Source organism: Schistocerca cancellata, chromosome 12, assembly GCF_023864275.1.
Source record: "Schistocerca cancellata isolate TAMUIC-IGC-003103 chromosome 12, iqSchCanc2.1, whole genome shotgun sequence".
NCBI lineage: Eukaryota > Metazoa > Arthropoda > Insecta > Orthoptera > Acrididae > Schistocerca > Schistocerca cancellata.
In genome coordinates this window covers 120,743,000-120,769,166 of record NC_064637.1, presented here as the reverse complement: position 1 = coordinate 120,769,166, position 26,167 = coordinate 120,743,000, and the positions used below count along the sequence as shown (strand labels likewise).

The window sequence follows — 26,167 nt, the reverse complement described above, 5'->3', positions numbered from 1 at the left end:
CACGTGATTCAAATCGACTATATTTCAGTCGCATTGGGAAAGATTAGGACCTCGTGGGGCATGCCTAAGGATTTTCCAACGAAACTTCTGCAGCGCTGGCCCACATATTACTAAGATTGTTTCGACTAACATGCAGAAGTTTCGCTCGAAAGCCCTTAGACAACCTCTACACAGTCCAAATCTCTCTCAGTGCGATTTCCATATTTTTGAAGCCCTGAAGTAATACATTATTAGCCGTCAATTTCGTTCAGACGAAGACATGCACGCTTTCCTACAAATATGTTTCCATACGCAACGCCATACATTTTTCCGTGAAGGCACTGACTGTCTTGTCTTACAGTGGGACAAATGTGTTAACAGTTATGGTGAGTGCTTTGAAATATATGTAACATGACGATAAATAGTTGGGACGAGAATAGAAGCTTTCGAATTGTGGTGATACAGAAGAATGCTGAAGATTATATGGGTAGATCACATAACTAATGAGGAGGTATTGAATAGAATTGGGGAGAAGAGGAGTTTGTGGCACAACTTGACAAGAAGAAGGGACCGGTTGGTAGGACATGTTCTCAGGCATCAAGGGATCACAAATTTAGCATTGGAGGGCAGTGTGGAGGGTAAAAATCACAGAGGGAGACCCAGAGATGAATACACTAAGCAGATTCAGAAGGACGTAGGTTGCAGTAAGTACTGGGAGATGAAGAAGCTTGCACAGGATAAGTAGCATGGAGAGCTGCATCAAACCAGTCTCAGGACTGAAGACCACAACAACATGGAATACGCCAGTGGGCGACGCCACAGGCAAAAATAAGCCAAATTCAACAGGAGAACAGTTTTATACACAATTTAACAAAATGGTTCAAATGGCTCTGAGCACCATGGTACTCAACTTCTGAGGTCATCAGTCCTCTAGAACTTAGAACTACCTAAACCTAACTAAGGACATCACACACATCCACGCCCGAGGCAGGATTCGAACCTGCGACCGTAGCGGCCTCGCGGTTCCAGACTGTAGCGCCTAGAACCGCTCGGCCACTGCGGCCGGCCACAATTTAACACGCGGGGCGTTCAGGAAGTAATGAAACACGTTTCTTCCCATCTAATTTCGTTTGAAAAATGTGGAAGTTTTTGCGGGATATCGTGGTGTATTGCTGCTTGAGCCCTTATACACTGAAGAGCCGAAGAAACTGGTACACCTGCCTAATACCGCTTAGGGCCCCCGCGAGCATGCAGAAGTGCCGCAACACGACGTGGCATGGACTCGACTAATGTCTGAAGTAGTGCTGGAGGGAACTGATACCATGAATCCTACAAGGCTGTCCATAAATCCGTAACACTACGGCCGGATAGAGATCTCTTCCGAACAAGAGGTTGCAAGGCGTCCCAGATATGCTCAGTAATGTACATGTCTGAGAATTTGGTGGCCAACGGAAGTGTTTAAACTCAGAAGAGGGTTCCTGGAGCCACTCTGTAGCAATTCTGGGCGTGTGGGTTGTCACACTGTCGTGGTGGAATTGCCCAAGTCCGTCGGAATGTACAATGCACATGAATGGATGCAGCTGATCACACAGAGTGCGTCTACATCTACGTCTACATTTATACTCCGCAAGCCACCCAACGGTGTGTGGCGGAGGGCACTTTACGTGCCACTGTCATTATCTCCCTTTCCTGTTCCAGTCGTGTATGGTTCGCGGGAAGAACGACTGTCTGAAAGCCTCTGTGCGCGCTCTAATCTCTCTAATTTTACATTCGTGATCTCCTCGGGAGGTATAAGTAGGGGGAAGCAATATATTCGATACCTCATCCAGAAACGCACCCTCTCGAAACCTGGCGAGCAAGCTACACCGCGATGCAGAGCGCCTCCCTTGCAGAGTCTGCCACTTGAGTTTGTTAAACATCTCCGTAACGCTATCATGGTTACCAAATATCCCTGTGACGAAACGCGCCGCTCTTCTTTGGATCTTCTCTATCTCCTCCGTCAACCCGATCTGGTACGGATCGCACACTACATCTACATCTACATCTACATTTATACTCCGCAAGCCACCCAACGGTGTGTGGCGGAGGGCACTTTACGTGCCACTGTCATTATCTCCCTTTCCTGTTCCAGTCGCGTATGGTTCGCGGGAAGAACGACTGTCTGAAAGCCTCTGTGCGCGCTCTAATCTCTCTAATTTTACATTCGTGATCTCCTCGGGAGGTATAAGTAGGGGGAAGCAATATATTCGATACCTCATCCAGAAACGCACCCTCTCGAAACCTGGCGAGCAAGCTACACCGCGATGCAGAGCGCCTCTCTTGCAGAGTCTGCCACTTGAGTTTGTTAAACATCTCCGTAACGCTATCACGGTTACCAAATAACCCTGTGACGAAACGCGCCGCTCTTCTTTGGATCTTCTCTATCTCCTCCGTCAACCCGATCTGGTACGGATCCCACACTGATGAGCAATACTCAAGTATAGGTCGAACGAGTGTTTTGTAAGCCACCTCCTTTGTTGATGGACTACATTTTCTAAGGACTCTCCCAATGAATCTCAGCCTGGTACCCGCCTTACCAACAATTAATTTTATATGATCATTCCACTTCAAATCGTTCCGCACGCATACTCCCAGATATTTTACAGAAGTAACTGCTACCAGTGTTTGTTCCGCTATCATATAATCATACAATAAAGGATTCTTCTTTCTATGTATTCGCAATACATTACATTTGTCTATGTTAAGGGTCAGTTGCCACTCCCTGCACCAAGTGCCTATCCGCTGCAGATCTTCCTGCATTTCGCTACAATTTTCTAATGCTGCAACTTCTCTGTATACTACAGCATCATCCGCGAAAAGCCGCATGGAACTTCCGACACTATCTACTAGGTCATTTATATATATTGTGAAAAGCAATGGTCCAATAACACTCCCCTGTGGCACGCCAGAGGTTACTTTAATGTCTGTAGACGTCTCTCCGTTGATAACAACGTGCTGTGTTCTGTTTGCTAAAAACTCTTCAATCCAGCCACACAGCTGGTCTGATATTCCGTAGGCTCTTACTTTGTTTATCAGGCGACAGTGCGGAACTGTATCGAACGCCTTCCGGAAGTCAAGAAAAATAGCATCTACCTGGGAGCCTGTATCTAATATTTTCTGGGTCTCATGAACAAATAAAGCGACTTGGGTTTCACACGATCGCTGTTTCCGGAATCCATGTTGATTCCTACATAGTAGATTCTGAGTTTCCAAAAACGACATGATACTCGAGCAAAACACATGTTCTAAAATTCTACAACAGATCGACGTCAGAGATATAGGTCTATAGTTTTGCGCATCTGCTCGACGACCCTTCTTGAAGACTGGGACTACCTGTGCTCTTTTCCAATCATTTGGAACCTTCTGTTCCTCTAGAGACTTGCGGTACACGGCTGTTAGAAGGGGGGCAAGTTCTTTCGCGTACTCTGTGTAGAATCGAATTGGTATTCCGTATGCGTACGTACGTGTCACCTGTTAGTCGTATCTAGACGTATCAGAGATCCCATATCACTCCAACTGCACATACCCCACACCATTACAGGGCCTTCACCAGCTTGTAAAGTCCCATGCTGACATGCAGGGTCCATGGATTCATGAGGTTGTCTCCATACGTGTACGCGGCCATCCGCTCGATACAAATTCCAAACGACACTCGTCCGATGAAGCAACATGTTTCCAGTTATCTGCAGTCCAATGTCGGTGTTGATGGGGCCAGGCGAGGCGTAAAGCTTTGTGCCGTGCAGTCATTATGGGTACACGAATGGGCCTTCTGCTCTGTAAGCCATGTCGATGATGTTTCGTTGAATGGTTTTCACGCTGACACCTGTTGACGGCATGAAAATGTGCAGCAATTTGCGGAAGCGTTGCACTTTTGTCACGTTAAGCGATTCACTTCAGTCGTCATTGGTCCCGTTCTTGCAGGATCTTCTTCTGGGCGCAGCGGTGTCGGAGATTTGCTGTTTTACAGGATATTATTCACTGCAGACTCGTGAAATGGTCGTACGGGAAAATCCCCACTTCATCGCTACCTCGGCGATGCTGTGTCCCTTCGCTCGTGCGCCGAGTATAACACCACGTTAAAGCTCACTTAAATCTTGATAAACTGCCACTGTAGCAGCACTATGCTACACTCCTGGAAATTGAAATCAGAACACCGTGAATTCATTGTCCCAGGAAGGGGAAACTTTATTGACACATTCCTGGGGTCAGATACATCACATGATCACACTGACAGAACCACAGGCACATAGACACAGCCAACAGAGCATGCACAATGTCGGCACTAGTACAGTGTATATCCACCTTTCGCAGCAATGCAGGCTGCTATTCTCCCATGGAGACGATCGTAGAGATGCTGGATGTAGTCCTGTGGAACGGCTTGCCATGCCATTTCCACCTGGCACCTCAGTTGGACCAGCGTTCGTGCTGGACGTGCAGACCGCGTGAGACGACGCTTCATCCAGTCCCAAACATGCTCAATGGGGGACAGATAGGAAGATCTTGCTGGCCAGGGTAGTTGACTTACACCTTCTAGAGGACGTTGGGTGGCACGGGATACATGCAGACGTGCATTGTCCTGTTGGAACAGCAAGTTCCCTTGCCGGTCTTGGAATGGTAGAACGATGGGTTCGATGACGGTTTGGATGTACCGTGCACTATTCAGTGTCCCCTCGACTATCACCAGTGGTGTACGGCCAGTGTAGGAGATCGCTCCCCACACCATGATGCCGGGTGTTGGCCCTGTGTGCCTCGGTCGTATGCAGTCCTGATTGTGGCGCTCACCTGCACGGCGCCCAACACGCATACGACCATCATTGGCACCAAGGCAGAAGCGACTCTCATCGCTGAAGACGACACGTCTCCATTCGTCCCTCCATTCACGCCTGTCGCGACACCACTGGAGGCGGGCTGCACGATGTTGGGGCGTGACCGGAAGACGGCCTAACGGTGTGCGGGACCGTAGCCCAGCTTCATGGAGACGGTTGCGAATGGTCCTCGCCGATACCCCAGGAGCAACAGTGTGCCTAATTTGCTGGGAAGTGGCGGTGCGGTCCCCTACGGCACTGCGTAGGATCCTACGGTCTTGGCGCGCATCCGTGCGTCGCTGCGGTCCGGTCCCAGGTCGACGGGCACGTGCACCTTCCGCCGACCACTGGCGACAACATCGATGTACTGTGGAGACCTCACGCCCCACGTGTTGAGCAATTCGGCGCTACGTCCACCCGGCCTCCCGCATGCCCACTATACGCCCTCGCTCAAAGTCCGTCAACTGCACATACGGTTCACGTCCACGCTGTCGCGGCATGCTACCAGTGTTAAAGACTGCGATGGAGCTCCGTATGCCACGGCAAACTGGCTGACACTGACGGCGGCGGTGCACAAATGCTGCGCAGCTAGCGACTAGCGCCATTCGACGGCCAACACCGCGGTTCCTGGTGTGTCCGCTGTGCCGTGCGTGTGATCATTGCTTGTACAGCCCTCTCGCAGTGTCCGGAGCAAGTATGGTGGGTCTGACACACCGGTGTCAATGTGTTCTTTTTTCCATTTCCAGGAGTGTATGTAACAACTGTGGCAGACACGTGTCGTCTTATGTAGGCGTAACCGACCGCAGCGCCGTATTCTGCCTGCTTAGATATCGCTGTATTTGAATGGGCATGCAGTCTCTTTAGCGCTTCACTGTAGTTTCACCAAGTCCGGGTAGGTGGCATATGTAACGCAGGTGTATCGCAAACAGAGAGCTGTCATTGAGTTTCTGCTGCGATTGCAGAATGTGTACAGAAACGGTGAACAAAAGCACGGTGAGTCGTTGGGACAGGCTCTGTCATCATCGCAACAGGATCGCGCAAACCTGTCCGATCTCCCTCGTGGCGGCCGGGCGCGCACAGCTGTGGCTCCTGCAACGTTGGAATGTGGCAACACTCTCATTCGAGGTGACTGACAGATCACAATCGAACGCCGCATTGCACAGATGAACGTCTGTGTTGTCAGTGCTGAGACACTCACCTACGAATTGGGGTGCTCAAGGGTGTGTCCTCTGGGTTCCTCACTGTCTAACAGAAGACTATAAAGAATAACGGACTGTCCCATGGGAAGCACTATGTGGATAGTGTCGAGTATATTGATGCAGCAAGTCGTTGGCTCCGACGTAGACCAATGAAGTGGTAGCATGCCCTCCCAGAATGGTGGCGTAACGCTGTAGCATTGATCGGAGAGCATTTTGGAACTTACGATTTCTTAGACAAAAGAGTGCGGAATAATATGTTGAATGCAATCCCGAATGAAAGCTACCTGGCTTCTGAAAAAAAAGTGTTGTATTATTCATTGTACACCTCTCGTATAATGAGTATGGAAGTTTTATTTCCATACACTAAACGGACAGCAGCAGATTCTCAACATTTTTCTTCTCTGTAATTCTAATCCCTTTGAAGCTCACACAGATATACTCTCCTGGAAATGGAAAAAAGAACACATTGACACTGGTGTGTCAGACCCACCATACTTGCTCCGGACACTGCGAGAGGGCTGTACAAGCAATGATCACACGCACGGCACAGCGGACACACCAGGAACCGCGGTGTTGGCCGTCGAATGGCGCTAGCTGCGCAGCATTTGTGCACCGCCGCCGTCAGTGTCAGCCAGTTTGCCGTGGCATACGGAGCTCCATCGCAGTCTTTAACACTGGTAGCATGCCGCGACAGCGTGGACGTGAACCGTATGTGCAGTTGACGGACTTTGAGCGAGGGCGTATAGTGGGCATGCGGGAGGCCGGGTGGACGTACCGCCGAATTGCTCAACACGTGGGGCGTGAGGTCTCCACAGTACATCGATGTTGTCGCCAGTGGTCGGCGGAAGGTGCACGTGCCCGTCGACCTGGGACCGGACCGCAGCGACGCACGGATGCACGCCAAGACCGTAGGATCCTACGCAGTGCCGTAGGAGACCGCACCGCCACTTCCCAGCAAATTAGGGACACTGTTGCTCCTGGGGTATCAGCGAGGACCATTCTCAACCGTCTCCATGAAGCTGGGCTACGGTCCCGCACACCGTTAGGCCGTCTTCCGCTCACGCCCCAACATCGTGCAGCCCGCCTCCAGTGGTGTCGCGACAGGCGTGAATGGAGGGACGAATGGAGACGTGTCGTCTTCAGCGATGAGAGTCGCTTCTGCCTTGGTGCCAATGATGGTCGTATGCGTGTTTGGCGCCGTGCAGGTGAGCGCCACAATCAGGACTGCATACGACCGAGGCACACAGGGCCAACACCCGGCATCATGTTGTGGGGAGCGATCTCCTACACTGGCCGTACACCACTGGTGATCGTCGAGGGGACACTGAATAGTGCACGGTACATCCAAACCGTCATCGAACCCATCGTTCTACCATTCCTAGACCGGCAAGGGAACTTGCTGTTCCAACAGGACAATGCACGTCCGCATGTATCCCGTGCCACCCAACGTGCTCTAGAAGGTGTAAGTCAACTACCCTGGCCAGCAAGATCTCCGGATCTGTCCCCCATTGAGCATGTTTGGGACTGGATGAAGCGTCGTCTCACGCGGTCTGCACGTCCAGCACGAACGCTGGTCCAACTGAGGCGCCAGGTGGAAATGGCATGGCATGCCGTTCCACAGGACTACATCCAGCATCTCTACGATCGTCTCCATTGGCGAATAGCAGCCTGCATTGCTGCGAAAGGTGGATATACACTGTACTAGTGCCGACATTGTGCATGCTCTGTTGCCTTTGTCTATGTGCCTGTGGTTCTGTCAGTGTGATCATGTGATGTATCTGACCCCAGGAATGTGTCAATAAAGTTTCCCCTTCCTGGGACAATGAATTCACGGTGTTCTTATTTCAATTTCCAGGAGTGTATGTTGAATGCAATCCCGAATGAAAGCTACCTGGCTTCTGAAAAAAAAAAAGTGTTGTATTATTGATTGTACACCCCTCGTATAATGAGTATGGAAGTTTTATTTCCATACACTAAACGGACAGCAGCAGATTCTCAACATTTTTCTTCTGTGTAATTCTAATCCCTTTGAAGCTCACACAGATATAATAATTTCCGAATCCTTTTGTAAGTGTATTTACCAAAAGCTTCGCACGAAAACAAAAGTGGCAGACAGCAGCACCACCCAATCTGAACTGTCGTCGCTCCCTGGCCACCTGGAGTAAGCCGGAATCTGCGAGTGGTATGACGCCAATGCTCTGGCTTCGAACATACGGTCCGTGGCTGGCGCCAGCATATACCTCGAAGTGTCAAAAGCTGAGGCAACGCAAACATGCAGTAAAAACGTAAAAGTGGTTCGTCCACAAATGAGACCAGGATTCATTGGAAATAAACTTTGCTAGCGTAGGCCAGTGTCCAGCCACGACTTGGTTCCCACCTTTTTCACTTGGACAGTGGTCTTCCGATACTGGAGCTATATCGGTGGGATCAGGTGGATGGTTGCCACAATGTAGAATGTAGGTGCCTTGTTCCCTACCTCTCCCCGCCGCTGCAGACAAGGACGCCGTCTCGTTGCCGAGTGCCGTCGACGGCTGCGTCGTCAGCGACAGAGCGGTCGCAGCGACCAGGAGGGTCGCCAGATGAAGCATGCTGCCCCTTTTTGCGGAATCTGAAAGACGTGAAAAGTCACCTATGGCGGCAGGCAGCCCTGTTTTGCATCTCCATTCACAAATATGTATTGGCGCTGCGTCCAGATCGGACCAGTGAAGCAAAAGATAGGCAGGGGAACATTGGCGGAAGGTAGGAGAAGGTCGGGCAGCTGACAACACACATGTAAACATAGGTTCTTACTTTACGATTTTTGAGAGCGGACATAGCTTAAGATGGGAAAAATATTTAAGTGAATTATTTTTCATTTAAGGATTTTGATGAGGGAGTCTACTCGGGTTATCAGCCGTGTCATGGCGCGTTTTTACGGCAAAGTTGACGAGTTTCCTACTGATCTTCAGGCGAAGTATCAGTTTCATGTCCAGTCAGTATCTTTATAGACGCTGCTCTGCAAGCTCTCTTGCCTCTTCTGCAACGACTGGGCCAGTCGTACGCCTCCGGAAGGCGTGCCTGCAGTAGAAAAAAAAAAAAAAAAAAGGCTCTGAGTACTATGGGACTCAACATCTTAGGTCATAAGTCCCCTAGAACTTAGAACTACTTAAACCTAACTAACCTAAGGACATCACACACACCCATGCCCGAGGCAGGATTCGAACCTGCGACCGTAGCAGTCCCGCGGTTCCGGACTGCAGCGCCAGAACCGCTAGACCACCGCGGCCGGCGGCAGTAGCAAAGAACAGCCTCAACGAAGATAATATATGTTTGATTTTGAACAGACAGAGGTGTTGAGTCGGACAAATGGGTTCTGGGATTCGCTCTCTAAAAGGCGGTGGAAATAGATGTTCATGATGATGTTTTCAACCAGGACTCGATCATCTGAGAGGCAGTGGAGATACGTATCCACATTGATCTTGTCAACCAGGACTCGATCATCAGAGAGGCAGTGAAGATACAGGTAAACGATGATCTTGTGAATTAGGACTCGATCACCAGAGAGGCCAGTGGGTATATACATGTGCATGGCGACCATGACAACCACATATCGTTTTCCAATTCGGCGTGCATGGGATGCAGCGCTAGCAAGAACACGTCACGAGCGCTCTGATGTGAATGCGGCGAAGTCAGCGGATGGAATAGACGGGCAGTAACAGCAGGCGATTCCAGGATCCACCAACACGCCGGGAGTCCGCCCCCTCTACTATCCGCGACATCCTTCCGGAGGCGTGCGATTGGCCCAACCGTTGCAGACGAGGCAGAAGAGCTTGCGGTCCAAGTTGGACATGAACGCGAAACTTGGCCTATAGAAAACTTGGCGAGTAGGAAACTTGTCGAAACGTTGCCACCTCGACTCGGCTGAAAATCCGAGACTTCATCGAATTTCGGCGAGAAACCAGGACGCGCTACTCAGAGAGGCATTTCCACACTTCAACATTTTGTTGGTCCTTGAGTACCGGGTGATCAAAAAGTCAGTATAAATTTGAAAACTGAATAAATTACGGAATAATGTAGATAGAGAGGTGCAGAGCAGATAATTAGTTTAAAATTGATTATGGCATACTACAAGAAACGGAACAAACCTCTGGCAATAACATTTGTAGATTTTAAGAAGGCATATGACTGTCTCCACAGACCTTCAGTATTAAAAATTTTAAGAAATCTAGGTCTCCATCCAAAATTAATTAAAATAATACAACTCACTCTAACCAACACCAAATCAAAAGTGAAGTTTAGAGGAGAAATTTCGGAACCATTCCTCATAAAAACAGGCTTAAGACAAGGTGACTGCATGTCACCATTACTTTTTACTTTTCAACTGTGCACTGGAATACATAATGAGAGAATGGTACAAGGACAATCCAAAGAGGATAAGAATTGGAAGTGCAAAAGATGATATTAGCTTAAACTGCTTGGGATTCGCTGATGATCTTGCTCTCCTAGCCAACACCGTTCAAGAAGCCAGGCAACAAGTGAAATCACTACAAGAAATAGCAGAGAAAGTAGGCCTTAGAATATCATTTGAAAAAACGGAGATTATGCTAACTGATCCACCACTTGCAAACGAAATTACAATAGGAGAACAGGAAATCAAAATTGTTGATAAATTTAAGTATTTAGGCGAAATAATAACATACAATCTAAATGAGAAGCCATCATGGCAAAATAGAATAAAAAAACTGAACTATGCAAATTACATTACCAAAACTACATACAACAAAAAAAGCCTATCTATAGATGCAAAATTAAAACACTATAAAACAGTTACACATCCAGAAATAACGTATGCAGCTGAAACTATCTTCAAAACAACTAATACAGCAGAAATTGACAGAATACTAAAAATAGAAAGAAGAATAATTAGGACATGTATAAATAAACAGTATAAAATAAATGGACATTGGAGAATAGCATCAAATGAAACAGTATATAAGAAAATAGAACCAGTCATGAGGACAATCAGGAAGAAACGCATCTCATTCTTTGGACATCTGATGAGAACTCCAGAAAACAGAATTAGTAAAAAAATAATACAAAAATTGTGGAATAGCAAGAGCGACATTAAATGGATCACAGAAATTAAGGACGATATAAAAGAACTTCAAATTACAGTAGATGACCTAAAAAACAAGACAGAGAAAACCAGAATACTGCAAGACCCGCAAACCAGACTACAAATGAAAATCAATAAAAGGAGTACAGGAAGAGTTGTCTCAGATGAAGAAAGAAAGAAAATATCTGAAAGAATGAAGAAATATCGGGCAGACAGAAGAGAAAAACACCTTTCATATAAGAATAGCCTCTAATAATTATATTACCTAAATATATTAAGTTACTTTCGAACCAAATTGTATCCATTTGTAACAACTTGTTTAGAACTTTGTATTTTTGACTACAGTGGTCCAATGAAGGCCATAAAATAAATAATAATAAGAGAGGTGCAAATTGACACACATGCTTAGAATGACATGGGGTTTCAATAGAACCAAAAAAATACAAAAGTTCAAAAAATTTACGACAGATGGCGCTTCATCTCATCGGAATAGCAATAATTAGCATAACAAAGTAAGACAAAGCAAAAATGATGTTCTTTACAGGGAATGCTCAATGTGTCCACCATAATTCCTCAACAATAGCTGTAGTCGGGGAATAATGTTGTGAACAGCACTATAAAGCATGCCCGGAGTTACGGTGAGGCATTGGCGTCGGATGTTGTCTTTCAGCATCCCTAGAGATGTCGGTCGATCACGATACACTTGCGACTTCAGGTAACCCCAAAGCCAATAATCGCGCGGACTGAGGTCTGGGGACCTGGGAGGCCAAGCATTACGAAAGTGGCGGGTGAGCACACGAACATCACCAAACGACGTGCGCAAGAGATCTTTCACGCGTCTAGAAATGTGGGATGGAGCGCTATCCTGCATAAACATCGTACGTTCCAGCAGGTGTTTATCAGCCAGGCTGGGGATGATGCGATTCTGTAACATATCGGCGTACCCCTCACCCGTCACGGTATCAGTTACAAAACCAGAATCACGCATTGCCTCGAAGAAAAAAGGCCCGTTAACAGTAGATGTGCTAAATCCAACCCATACCGTGACTTTCGCGTCGTGCAATGGAGTTTCCACGACAGTTCTAGGATTTTCGGTAGCCCAAATTCTGCAGTTGTGCACGTCGACAGGCCCTCGGAGCGTGAAATGAGCTTCGTCGGTCCACAACACGTTACTCAACCAATCGTCATCTTCCGCCATCTTTTGAAACGCCCACACCGCAAATACCCTCCGCTTCACTAAATCGCCAGGTAACAGTTCATGATGCCGATGGATTTTGTACGGATAGCATCGGAGGGTACGCTTCGGTGTCAACCAAACAGTAGTGTATGGAACGCCGGTGCGGCGTGCGACTGCACGAGCGCTGACTTCCCCGTGCATAGACGAACCCGCTACAGTTTCAATTTCTTCCTGAACTGTCTCAGCAGCATTACGCCTTGTCCTCGGTCGGCCACTACGCGGTCTATCGTCTAAAAACCCGTGGCTTCGAAATCATTCTCGCCACAGTTGCATTTGTCAACGAACCTTTACCCGTTCGAATCCCCTTCCTTTGGCGATACGATCGTAACGCTGAACTAGCACATTCCCCATTATGATAATACAGCTTCACTGAAAGCGCCTTTTCAGGTAACGTCAACATGCTGCGACTGCTGGCGCATCTGATTCTCTCTCTCATTACAGCTCCTTTTATGCGCAATTGTCATGCGCAGTCACTGACGTTTTGCTGTCCAGCGCCATCTGTCGGGCATTCTGTGAACTTTTTTTTGTTATAATAAAACCCCATATCATTACAAGCATGTATCAATTTTTATCTCTCTATCTACATTATTCCGTGGTTTATTAAGTTTTCTAATTTATACTGTCTTTTTGATCACCCAGTACATTAAAAATAGCAATATATATTTTTTTACCAATGTGTACCAAATAGGAATATTAAATATCTTAGCTGTGGGTAATTCGAGTTCAAAAATCTGTATGAAATGTGTCCAATTTTTATTGGTTGTAAAGACATAGCTGTTTACCAAGATATTTTTTCATTTAGCATATTGGAACCCCAGTTCCAAAGGTTTCCTTGTTGATTGTCATTTTTGCTTTTAAGTTCAGCTTGACGTCCCCCTTGAGTACATATCTGACTTCCTCAACTGTGATTTTAACTGCGGTTTTTAATTCAATTGTCCTGTATCATTTAAGCAAGCTGCACATGTTTGCAGAAGCGGATTATGCTGATGCGGTATCTATGCACGCGTTTCTTAATGGATATGCCGCTGCTGCTTATAGAGAGTATGGTAGAACATTTCGTAACTGTAGAGTACAAGATTCAAGAGCGTTTTCACTAATCCATGTGAGGCAGGTACAATGGCCAGCAGTCACATCTCATCTGAATGTGCATATGTGCAGAGTGTGGGTGAGTAGACATGAGTTAATTGGTAGAACGCAGTCCTTCATAAAGCACATGAAGAATTTCTACACACGTCGGTGTTTCACATACAATAATATGCACGAAATTATGTATGCACAGCCTTTATCCCTAACATTTATAGCGGATTCGACATCTTGCAGAAAGAGAGGAAGGTAAACCGTTGGATTTTTATCATTGGCTAATTGCAAATCACTGAATAATTCGATTCATCCAGTTTACTTACGAAGCTACTGTCACTCTTCACGGTGCTGCGGTATCGTCCAGTGATCATGGCGCAATGCCAGAGTCAGCAACGCACGTCGATACCACAGATATTAGCAATGTCTCACTGCAGTCCGCAACAAGAGATGGGAGATGCAGAGGAAGACAGACCCTCTCTCTAGGCACAGTAGCACCCTCTCACAGGTTTCAATATAGAGGTGAGCATGGAAGGACTTGTGACCCCAGCTGAATCAGTCACTGTCGCCGGGTACGACCGGTGTTAGTCAAGTTTGAGACGGAAACATACTTTTGTAAGTGTTCAATATTCAATAGGCTCTTACTTTACCAGGCGACAGTGCGGAAATGTATCGAACGCCTTCCGGAAGTCAAGGAAAATGGCATCTACCTGGGAGCCTGTATCTAATATTTTCTGGGTCTCACGAACAAATGAAGCGACTTGGGTCTCGCACGATCGCTGTTTCCGGAATCCATGTTGATCCCAACAGAGTGGATTCTGGGTTTCCAAAAATAACATGATACGTGAGCAAAAAACATGTTCTAAAATTCTACAACAGATCGATGTCAGAGATATAGGCCTATAGCTTTGCGCATCTGCTCGACGACCCTTCTTGAAAACTGGACCTACCTGTGCTCTTTTCCAATCATTTGGAACCTTCCGTTCCTCTAAAGACTTGCGGTACACGGCTGTGTGGCTGCATTGAAGAGTTTTTAGCAAACAGAACACAGCATGTTGTTCGCAATGGAGAGACGTCTACAGACGTTAAAGTAACCTCTGGCGTGCCACAGGGGAGTGTTATGGGACCATTGCTTTTCACAATATATAAAGAAATGACCTAGTAGATAGTGTCGGAAGTTCCATGCGGCTTTTCGCGGATGATGCTGTAGTATACAGAGAAGTTGCAGCATTAGAAAATTGCAGCGAAATGCAGGAAGATCTGCAGCGGATAGGCACTTGGTGCAGGGAGTGGCAACTGACCCTTAACATAGACAAATGTAATGTATTGTGAGTACATAGAAGGAAGGATCCTTTATTGTATGATTATACGATAGCGGAACAAACACTGGTAGCAGTTGCTTCTGTAAAATATCTGGGAGTATGCGTACGGAACGATTCGAAGTGGAATGATCATATAAAATTAATAGTTCGTAAGGCGGGTGTCAGGTTGAGATTCATTGGGAGAGTCCTTAGAAAATGTAGTCCCGCAACAAAGGAGGTGGCTTACAAAACACTCGTTCGACCTATACTTGAGTATTGCTCATCAGTGTGGTATCCGTACCAGGTCGGTTTGATAGAGGAGACAGAGAAGATCCAAAGAAGAGCGGCGCGTTTCGTCACAGGATTATTTGGTAAGCGTGATAGCGTTACGGAGATGTTCAGCAAACTCAAGTGGCAGACTCTGCAAGAGAGGCGCTCTGCATCGCGGTGTAGCTTGCTCGCCAGGTTTCGAGAGGGTGCGTTTCTGGATGAGGTATGGAATATATTGCTTCCCCCTACTTATACCTCCCGAGGAGATCACGCATGTAAAATTAGAGGTATTCGAGCGGGCACGGAGGCTTTCCGGCAGTCGTTCTTCCCGCGAACCATAAGCGACTGGAACAGGAAAGGGAGGTAATGACAGTGGCACGTAAAATGCCCTCCGCGACACACCGTTGGGTGGCTTGCGGAGTATAAATGTAGATGCAGATGAGTAGAAGACACTCTGCCCGAAGAGGCCTCAGAAGGCCCAACAGGACCGAACATCCTCTGTGTTGTCCTCACCTGACAGGCATCACTGGATGCAGATATGGAGGGGCACGTAGCCAGCACACTGCTCTCCAAGCCGCTGTCAGTTTTCGTGACCAGAGCCGCTACTTCTCACTCAAGTAGCTCCTCAGTTGGTCTCACAGGGGCTTAGCTCACCCTGCTTGCCAACAGTGCTCGTCAGACCCGGACAGTCTCCCATTCAAGTCGAAGCCTATCCCGGCACTACTTCGGTGATCTGACGGGAGCCGGTGTTAGCACTGCGGCAAGGCAGTTGGCGTACTTCAAGAGAAGAGTTTGTTAATCAGTGCATCGAGTGATGCTTCAATACTTAATGACAGTTGTGAATTATCAAACACTCCAGGGTCAAAGTAATGTATCAAGAAATCTTTTTATCCATTGATGTAATAAACAAATAACATTTCATATGTTGTAGCTCCAATGAGCCAGCTAACAGAGTAATCTGAGAATCCACAGTTAAGACTGTGAAACATCCCCTTTGAAAAATTTATACAACACTATGCTTAAACTGACACACAATATTTTTTAGCGCAACGCAATCTGACTTTCAGAAATCCCTACAAAGGAATGGCCCTGACTAACAATAACCTATACCTTTTATGAATCACTTACCTCACAAAAATCTTCATTACTCGAACTACTGCAATACAGCGAGCGCCACTACTGCCAGCTAAATAAAAGATTCAAACTACGGTAGGCACTAACTACTGATAGGGATAGTTAGCAAATGAAAGATATTAATAGAGAACAAACAATGTATTTACCTTAATAGTCATAATATATATAGCAGTTCATGACAAATTACAAAACTCCGCCATCTCTCTCCCCACATCCACCATTGCTGGCGGCTTACCTCTAACTGCGCAACGCTACGCGCTGTTCACATCCAGCTGCCGCTGCCCAACACTGCAATGGCAGACAACAATGGAAACTAGCCACAGACTGTACACAGCACAGCCAGTGATTTTCATACAGAGAGCTACGTATTAAGGTAAATACATTGTTTGTTCTGTATTAAAATCTTTAATTTGCTAACTATGCCTATCAGTAGTTAGTGCCTTCAGTAGTTTGAATCTTTTATTTAGCTGGCAGTAGTGGCGCTCGCTGTATTGCAGTAGTTCGAGTAACGAAGATTTTTGGTGAGGTAAGTGATTTGTGAAAGGTACAGGTTAATGTTAGTCAGGGCCATTCCTTTGTAGGGATTTCTGAAAGTCAGATTGCGTTGCCCTAAAAAATATTGTGTGTCAGTTTAAGCATAGTCTTGTATAAATTCTTCAAAGGGGATGTTTCAACTGGACGATTGTATTTTCGTCTGATCAAAATGGGTATCAATAACAGTCGTAACTCACATTGGCGGTCCAATGAAAACCCACCTACTTTCGTGGAGAGACATTTTTAAGAACGTTTCTGTGTAAATGTGTCGTGCCATCTGACGGACATTCGTCGATAGAGCCTGCTTCGTCTTACAGTGCCTTTTCTGTCTACATTCGCTTGAAAACGAATTTCCAGCTTTATCGTGAGAGGTTCCTTTGGCTAGAAGCATAGGTATGTTCTTATAACGCGATGGAGCTTCTGCACATTCTAGCTGCCGGGTGACTCATCAACTAAATCTAACATTCCCTGGAAGATGGACTGTGAGAAATGGTCACATTTCGTGGCCACCAACATCCCCGGACCTTGCCCCTTCAGATTTTTGCCTCTGGGGCATAGCTGAAAGACCACGTTTACAAAGAAAAAGTAAAAGCAAGAGACGAATTGATCATTTGGATTATAAACAGTGCTGCCCTAATAGAAAACGCCAAGACAACCTCCGAAGAGCTATACACGTTGTTATCAAGAGAATTCGAAAGTGCCCGCATCTCGTGGTCGTGCGGTAGCGTTCTCGCTTCCCACGCCCGGGTTCCCGGGTTCGATTCCCGGCGGGGTCAGGGATTTTCTCTGCCTCGTGATGGCTGGGTGTTGTGTGCTGTCCTTAGGTTAGTTAGGTTTAAGTAGTTCTAAGTTCTAGGGGACTTATGACCACAGCAGTTGAGTCCCATAGTGCTCAGAGCCATTTGAACCATTTTGAACCAATTCAAAAGTGCACTGAAGTCGCAGGAGAAATTTATGTAATTCAGCTGTCATCTGAATCATTTACCTTTGCTTAACACCTCCTGTGGGTATTTTTAAGGTTAAATTCTGTCAGCTGTATGACAGAAAATGCCTAAACTGTAACTTTGTGAACCATGTACTACTGTTCGTCAAGAATTCGTCTGAATCATTCCGAAATGGATGTGTAAAATAGTGGAAGCATAATAAGCGATTTAAGACTGCAGAGCGGTGGCGTGCACCTAGGTCCAGCGACGCCCTCTTTTGTGTGTCCAGGTGGGTCAGAGCCGACGGCAGACGAAGTGGAAGAGCGCAAGCAAGTGTAGGTATGCCTCGTTGATGTCAATGGGTGCTAGATTAGCATGTAAGTGATCTAGAATAGAGCAGAATGACTGGTGTCTGTGAGAGTTGGCAATACTCTCTTTAGGTTTTAAAGGTTGGCTACAGCGCGCATACGCAAGCTCTGGAATCTAAGATATTGTTGTCGCGCCACGCAGTGCACGGATTAACTACAGTCTATTCACCGAGAGCTGGGACGAAATATAAACAGTGTCACGTGAGCGACTACGCTCGTTTCCAGAGAAAGCATTCGGTGTTCACGTGATACGTAGGGGTGTGGAAAATCCTTGGCGCACCCTTTGCGGCTGGCGGCGTTCAGCTGGCTGCCGAACTGTCACAGCGGATCGTGAGAAACCTGGGCAACAATGTACGAAATAAATTTAACAATAATGTTAAAATAATGTTAAACTGAGTTCATTCTGTCGTAGCAGATTTATTTTCATTCAGGTTGCTAACAAAACGCTCCATTCACACACAATTGTTAATTTTAATAACAATACCAGTAATAATAATGAGAAAGGCCGAAACAAGGTTCACTCTGTCGAACTTGAACTGTTTTCATTGAGGTTTATAACAAACCGCTCCTCTCTCTCTCCTCTATAATGCAGTCTAATTTCCACATTTGAGTTTCCACTCGTGAAGGACAAACGGTTGCACCCATCGTATTCGAAAAAACTACAAAATTAAATTCAAACCTTTCTGAAACTTTTCTCGCTTACACCCCCACAAAAAAATTTAAAGGGGAAAAGTTTGTCGCGTACTATATTTCGGATGATGATTTGGTAAAAGTTCTGCATCAGACGTGAGATTTTAATTTATTACTTCACAATTACTGACTCTATTGCGCAGAAAATTTGCGGACGTCATCAACATATAGTACTGAAGGCAATTATAAAATTATTTTGCTGTGCGACACACAGTTTAGGAGATATGGCGTTATTAATATAGAGTAACGTGAAAAAACAACTTTTCCTGAAAGCTTAAATATTTCTCTTTTTCAGTGACAATAAATTTTAATGTAATGTAAAAAAACGGTTCGATAGGTAGTTCTCGGATCACTTTATCATTCTCAGGTGCCAAATTATAAAAAACACGACTTTCATTTTTTAATTTCTGACGCCCCTGCCTTGTACACACCTCGACGGGAGCGCTGTGGTCACGCGCCTTGCCGTGTTTACAATACGTTTCTTGTTTCGGTGGATGGAGTATAGTGGCAGTTTTGAAGCCAGTGTAGGAGCCCACCTGCTGTTGTGCGCACGTGTGTTGGGCGAGGGGGTCGTCGCCGAGCTGCCGTACTGCCGTGTCCGCCAGCAGCGACACAGGATTTCGTATTTAGTTGATATTTTTTATAATTTGCAGCGCGCTTATTAATTTAAAGAAAAGTGTTTGTGTATGTGCGTAGCAGCAGACGGTAATTTTGATGATGATATGAGTTGAATTCTTAAGGGGAAATCATTGTTAGATTAAGTATTGATTTTTATCATTGATTTCTTTTGTAACTGTCAGGGAATTGTTTCGCTATGTATTCAATTGAGAAGTATTTCAGTCTGTCTGAAGAGTTTGATTAATTTGTAATATTGCTTTGATGCCACTGGAGGCAGATTCACAAACGAAGCGATTATTCAAAGAGCTTCCAGCGTTTTGTTAATTGAATGAGAAAGAATCGCTTTCAAAATACACTACTGGAAATTGAAATAAGAACACCGTGAATTCATTGTCCCAGGAAGGGGAAACTTTATTGACACATTCCTGGGGTCAGATACATCACATGATCACACTGACAGAACCACAGGCACATAGACACAGGCAACAGAGCATGCACAATGTCGGCACTAGTACAGTGTATATCCACCTTTCGCAGCAATGCAGGCTGCTATTCTCCCATGGAGACGATCGTAGAGATGCTGGATGTAGTCCTGTGGAACGGCTTGCCATGCCGTTTCCACCTGGCGCCTCAGTTGGACCAGCGTTCGTGCTGGACGTGCAGACCGCGTGAGACGACGCTTCATCCAGTCCCAAACATGCTCAATGGGGGACAGATCCGGAGATCTTGCTGGCCAGGGTAGTTGACTTACACCTTCTAGAGCACGTTGGGTGGCACGGGATACATGCGGACGTGCATTGTCCTGTTGGAACAGCAAGTTCCCTTGCCGGTCTAGGAATGGTAGAACGATGGGTTCGATGACGGTTTGGATGTACCGTGCACTATTCAGTGTCCCCTCGACGATCACCAGTGGTGTACGGCCAGTGTAGGAGATCGCTCCCCACACCATGATGCCGGGTGTTGGCCCTGTGTGCCTCGATCGTATGCAGTCCTGATTGTGGCGCTCACCTGCACGGCGCCAAACACGCATACGACCATCATTGGCACCAAGGCAGAAGCGACTCTCATCGCTGAAGACGACACGTCTCCATTCGTCCCTCCATTCACGCCTGTCGCGACACCACTGGAGGCGGGCTGCACGATGTTGGGGCGTGAGCGGAAGACGGCCTAACGGTGTGCGGGACCGTAGCCCAGCTTCATGGAGACGGTTGCGAATGGTCCTCGCCGATACCCCAGGAGCAACAGTGTCCCTAATTTGCTGGGAAGTGGCGGTGCGGTCCCCTACGGCACTGCGTAGGATCCTACGGTCTTGGCGTGCATCCGTGCGTCGCTGCGGTCCGGTCCCAGGTCGACGGGCACGTGCACCTTCCGCCGACCACTGGCGACAACATCGATGTACTGTGGAGACCTCACGCCCCACGTGTTGAGCAATTCGGCGGTACGTCTACCCGGCCTCCCGCATGCCCACTATACGCCCTCGCTCAAAGTCCGTCAACTGCACATACGGTTCACGTCCACGCTGTCGCGGCATGCTACCAGTGTTAAAGACTGCGATGGAGCTCCGTATGCCACGGCAAACTGGCTGACACTGAAGGCGGCGGTGCACAAATGCTGCGCAGCTAGCGCCATTCGACGGCCAACACCGCGGTTCCTGGTGTGTCCGCTGTGCCGTGCGTGTGATCATTGCTTGTACAGCCTTCTCGCAGTGTCCGGAGCAAGTATGGTGGGTCTGACACACCGGTGTCAATGTGTTCTTTTTTCCATTTCCAGGAGTGTATTAGTGAAATTTTCGTTATTTTTCTGTTCAATGATGTTTCGCCCTGCGTAGTAATATGTTGTTCAAATCTGACGTCATTCTCTGTAGAAACTGGAACATTAATTGTGGACACCCCGTATAATTAGAGCTGAGGCTGGAATATTTCACGTCCCCGTCGGCAGTATATATGAAGACAGTAACTTGTTCTCGAAAGAACAGTTACTGTTGATGACCATGCAGCTTTTCCCTGGAATAAATGATGACTAACTGACAACCTCAGCTGCCGACAGGTGTTGCTGTTATACCTCGATGGTCATCAACAGTAACTGTTCTTTCGAGAACAAGTTACTGTCTTCATATATATAGTTAATGGCTACCCAGCCATTGGCCTTCGTCTGTGCGAATGCGCACAAGTTGCCCAAACTCTTACGGGAATCGCCAGAGCGTGCGCGAGTAATGAGTGAGTGGGCAAATGTCTATAGGGTACAATACATATGTGGAATTGTGGACAGTTGGGAATGTGAGTCTCACGGGAAGCGTGCAAGGGATAAGTCCCTGCAGTCGCGCTATTCACCTGTGTCCTCGGTGGCTCATATGGATAGACCGTCTGCCATGTAAGCAGGAGATCCCGGGTTCGAGTCCCGGTCGGGGCACACATTTTCAGTTGTCCACATCGAGGTATAACACCTGTCGGCAGCTGAGGTTGTCAGTTAGTCATCATTTAAATCTCCAGTTTAGTGGAGTCGCAGAAAATGACTGCTGGAACTCAGCGAGAATTCTGTAAGGAATAAGAAGTTTGTTCCGCATTTCTAAAAGGGGGGGGGGCAAGAACCTCCTCGCCCTCCTCCCTCCCCCGCCCCCCCCCCCACGCTCCCCACCACACCCCTCTCAGGGATTGAGGACGTTATTTCAGAAATTACACAATCGTGTCAAGTTTGTAAACAATTTGGTGGTAGGAGCCCACTCATCAGTACGACTTTGCTCCCACTCTGACCAGCTGGATGGATCAGCTACATTTACATAGCCGCGCGGCATTAGCCGAGCGGTCTCAGGCGCTTCAGTCATGGGCTGTACGGCTGGTCCCGGAGGAGGTTCGAGTCCTCCCTCGGGCATGGGTGTGTGTGTTTGTCCTTAGGATAATTTAGGTTAAGTAGCGTGTAAGCTTAGGGACTGATGACCTTAACAGTTAAGTCTCATAAGATTTCACACACACATATATACATACACACTCCGCAATCCACCATACGGTACGTGGCGGAGGGTACCTCGTACCACAACTAGCATCTTCTCTCCCTGTTCCACTCCCAAACAGAACGACTGGAAAATGACTGCCTATATGCCTCTGTACGAGCCCTAATCTCTCTTATCTTATATTTCGCGGAAAGACCACAAAGATAAGTTGGCGGTAGAAAAATTGTACAGCAGCCAGCCTCAAATGTTGGTTCTCTAAATTTCCTCAGTGACGATTCACGAAAAGAACGCCTCCTTTCTTCCAGAGACTCCCACCCGAGTTCCTGAAGCATTTCCGTAATACTCGCGTGATTATCAAACCTACCAGTAACAAACCTAGCAGCCCGCCTCTGAATTGCTTCTATGTCCTCCCTCAATCCGACCTGATAGGGATCCCAAACGCTCGAGCAGTACTCAAGAATACGTCGTATTAGTGTTTTATAAGCGGTCTCCTTTTACAGATGAACCACATCTTCCCAAAATTCTACCAATGAACCGAAGACGACTATCCGCCTTCCCCACAACTGCCATTACATGCTTGTCCCACTTCATATCGCTCTGCAGTGTTACGCCCAAATATTTAATCGACGTGACTGTCTCAAGCGCTACACTACTAATGGAGAATTCAAACATTACAGCATTCTTTTTCATATTCATCTGCTTTAATTTACATTTATCTATATTTAGAGTTAGCTGCCATTCTTTACACCAATCACAAATCCTGTATCCTCCTACAGTTACTCAACGACGACACCTTCCCGTACACCACAGCATCATCAGCAAACAGCCGCACATTGCTATCTACCCTATCCAAAAGACCATTTATGTAGATAGAAAACAACAGCGGACCTACCACACTTCCCTGGGACACTCCAGATGATATCCTCACCCCCGATGAACACTCACCATCGAGGACAACGTACTGGGTTCTGTTACTTAAGATGCACTGAACCGGTTGATAAGGTTGTCATAAAGCGGTTGTATCCTGTCCTGAGCCAAGCTGGCCCATCACTGTTCTAACTGGTCGTTTATATCCAGAATACTGGCACAAGAACAGATCTGATGTTCGAGTTCGACCCGCAGATATTTCATTGGGGGAAGATCTGGGGCTACTGCTACATTGGCGAGACGTGATCTTGCTGTCCATGGGAGTACCTGATCATAGCGACAGCTGCCTGTGTCGACAGGTGCTTGTGTCACGTTGAAAAATGGCGCCACGATACTGTCGTGAGAGGGGTATCACATGAGGACGTAGGACGTACGTGATGTACTGTTGCGCCACGCGAGTTCCCTCTACGATCACTGGTCGTCACCTGAAATCGTACCCAAGGCCTCCTCACACCATTACGTCAAAAATAACACCACTGTGCCTCTCCTAAACATTGGAGGAATGGAGCCTCTCTACGTCGCCGTCATACTCGTTGAAGATGATCACGCAGGGTAGTGCCGAATCCTGATACATCTCTAGACACAATGCGACTCCTTCATCAGCAGACCATGCTTCGCACCGACAGCCCCACTCCACACGCAGCCGTTGACAGTAGCCTACATGCTGGACGGTTATTCCGTTGTCTGGCTGCAGTTACTCTGCGACCAATGGTACGAGACGAACACAGAATGTTATCGGATGGCAAGCACAGATGTGCCTCTGTGTTCAACACGGCGATCCTCTGTTGTGGTAGTCACACGTTGTCAACTGGAACCTTGAAGAGGACTGCGCCTCCCATCACATTCCCATGCAATCCATCATCGGTCCACTGTCAGATCCAAATACACCGCAAATATTGCAGAGTTCGACAGGCTGACGCTTTCAAACTATGTCATATGCTGATAACGCTGTCTCGCACGAGTACGTGGCATCGCTGTTCTTCACAGCCGTTAGTTAACAATCTGATCATCTACCAGACCTAGTAACAACACGAGCGACACTAATGCACTCTAGAGAATGTCAGATCAAACACCTATCAACTGTCTAAATTTCCAAATTGTTATTTTATTGGGCTACCAGTTTCAGCGATATTTCATGCCATCTTCAGGCACTCTGACCGATGTGTAGGAAAATTCCCATCTTTGGTCCAGTCAAAACAGGGTCCAACATTCAAAGACTGTATATTTCTACTTGAGGCAGCTATAACTTCAGGTGGCGGGTGGTGTTTGAAGTGATCACTGTCTCAAGTAGAAATTTACAGACACCAGTTTTTGAAAGCCGACCCCTATTTTGACTGGACCAAAGGTGGGAATCTTTCTACACGCAGGTCAGGGGCCTGAAGATAGCATAATATAGCGCCAAAAGTGGTAGCCCAATAAAATAGTAATTTGAAAATTTAGACGGCTGAAACGCATTTGATTTGCATTCATACTGTACTGAACAACTGTGGTCTCACAACCATCTATGAAAAGATGGACATACAGACATCTAACACACTCTTGTGGCCGCTCTGCCTGTCATACGGACACAACTCTAATTGTTTACATTCCCAACAATGGTGTATGTAGGAGGGCAGTTCAATAAGTAATGCAACACATTTTTTTTCTCGGCCAATTTTGGTTGAAAAAACCGGAAATTTCTTGTGGAATATTTTCAAACATTCCCGCTTCGTCTCGTATAGTTTCATTGACTTCCGACAGGTGGCAGCGCTGTACGGAGCTGTTAAAATGGCGTGTGTAACGGATGTGCGTTGCAAACAACGGGCAGTGATCGAGTTTCTTTTGGCGGAAAACCAGGGCATCTCAGATATTCATAGGCGCTTGCAGAATGTCTACGGTGATCTGGCAGTGGACAAAAGCACGGTGAGTCGTTGGGCAAAGCGTGTGTCATCATCGCCGCAAGGTCAAGCAAGACTGTCTGATCTCCCGCGTGCGGGCCGGCCGTGCACAGCTGTGACTCCTGCAATGGCGGAGCGTGCGAACACACTCGTTCGAGATGATCGACGGATCACCATCAAACAACTCAGTGCTCAACTTGACATCTCTGTTGGTAGTGCTGTCACAATTGTTCACCAGTTGGGATATTCAAAGGTTTGTTCCCGCTGGGTCCCTCGTTGTCTAACCGAACACAATAAAGAGCAAAGGAGAACCATCTGTGCGGAATTGCTTGCTCGTCATGTGGCTGAGGGTGACAATTTCTTGTCAAAGATTGTTACAGGCGATGAAACATGGGTTCATCACTTCGAACCTGAAACAAAACGGCAATCAATGGAGTGGCGCCACACTCACTCCCCTACCAAGAAAAAGTTTAAAGCCATACCCTCAGCCGGTAAAGTCATGGTTACAGTCTTCTGGGACGCTGAAGGGGTTATTCTGTTCGATGTCCTTCCCCATGGTCAAGCGATCAACTCTGAAGTGTATTGTGCTACTCTTCAGAAATTGAAGAAACGACTTCAGCGTGTTCGTAGGCACAAAAATCTGAACGAACTTCTCCTTCTTCATGACAACGCAAGACCTCACACGAGTCTTCGCACCCGAGAGGAGCTCACAAAACTTCAGTGGACTGTTCTCCCGCATGCACCCTACAGCCCCGATCTCGCACCGTCGGATTTCCATATGTTTGGCCCAATGAAGGACGCAATCCGTGGGAGGCACTACGCGGATGATGAAGAAGTTATTGATGCAGTACGACGTTGGCTCCGACATCGACCAGTGGAGTGGTACCGTGCAGGCATACAGGCCCTCATTTCAAGGCGGCGTAAGGCCGTAGCATTGAATGGAGATTACGTTGAAAAATAGTGTTGTGTAGCTAAAAGATTGGGGAATAACCTGGTGTATTTCAATGCTGAATAAAACAACCCCTGTTTCAGAAAAAAAATGTGTTGCATTACTTATTGAACTGCCCTCGTACGTGTACGAAGTTATGCTGACGTCCAGCCGTGTCCACCGGGAACTGCACTTTGTCTTTGTCGGGCAGAGTATGTA

At 47.0% G+C, this 26,167-nt stretch overlaps 1 protein-coding gene across 1 annotated transcript in view; it reads right to left on the bottom strand.

Moving 5' to 3' along the window:
* The window catches only part of LOC126109899 (sclerostin domain-containing protein 1-like), a 519,785-nt gene that overhangs the window by 237,286 nt on the left and 256,332 nt on the right, over positions 1–26,167 (bottom strand). Inside the window, exon 2 of the mRNA XM_049914988.1 lies at positions 8,499–8,630. Within this exon, the coding sequence (XP_049770945.1) occupies positions 8,499–8,610 (112 nt within the window). The 5' untranslated portion in view covers positions 8,611–8,630. The remainder of the gene's footprint in view (positions 1–8,498; positions 8,631–26,167) is intronic.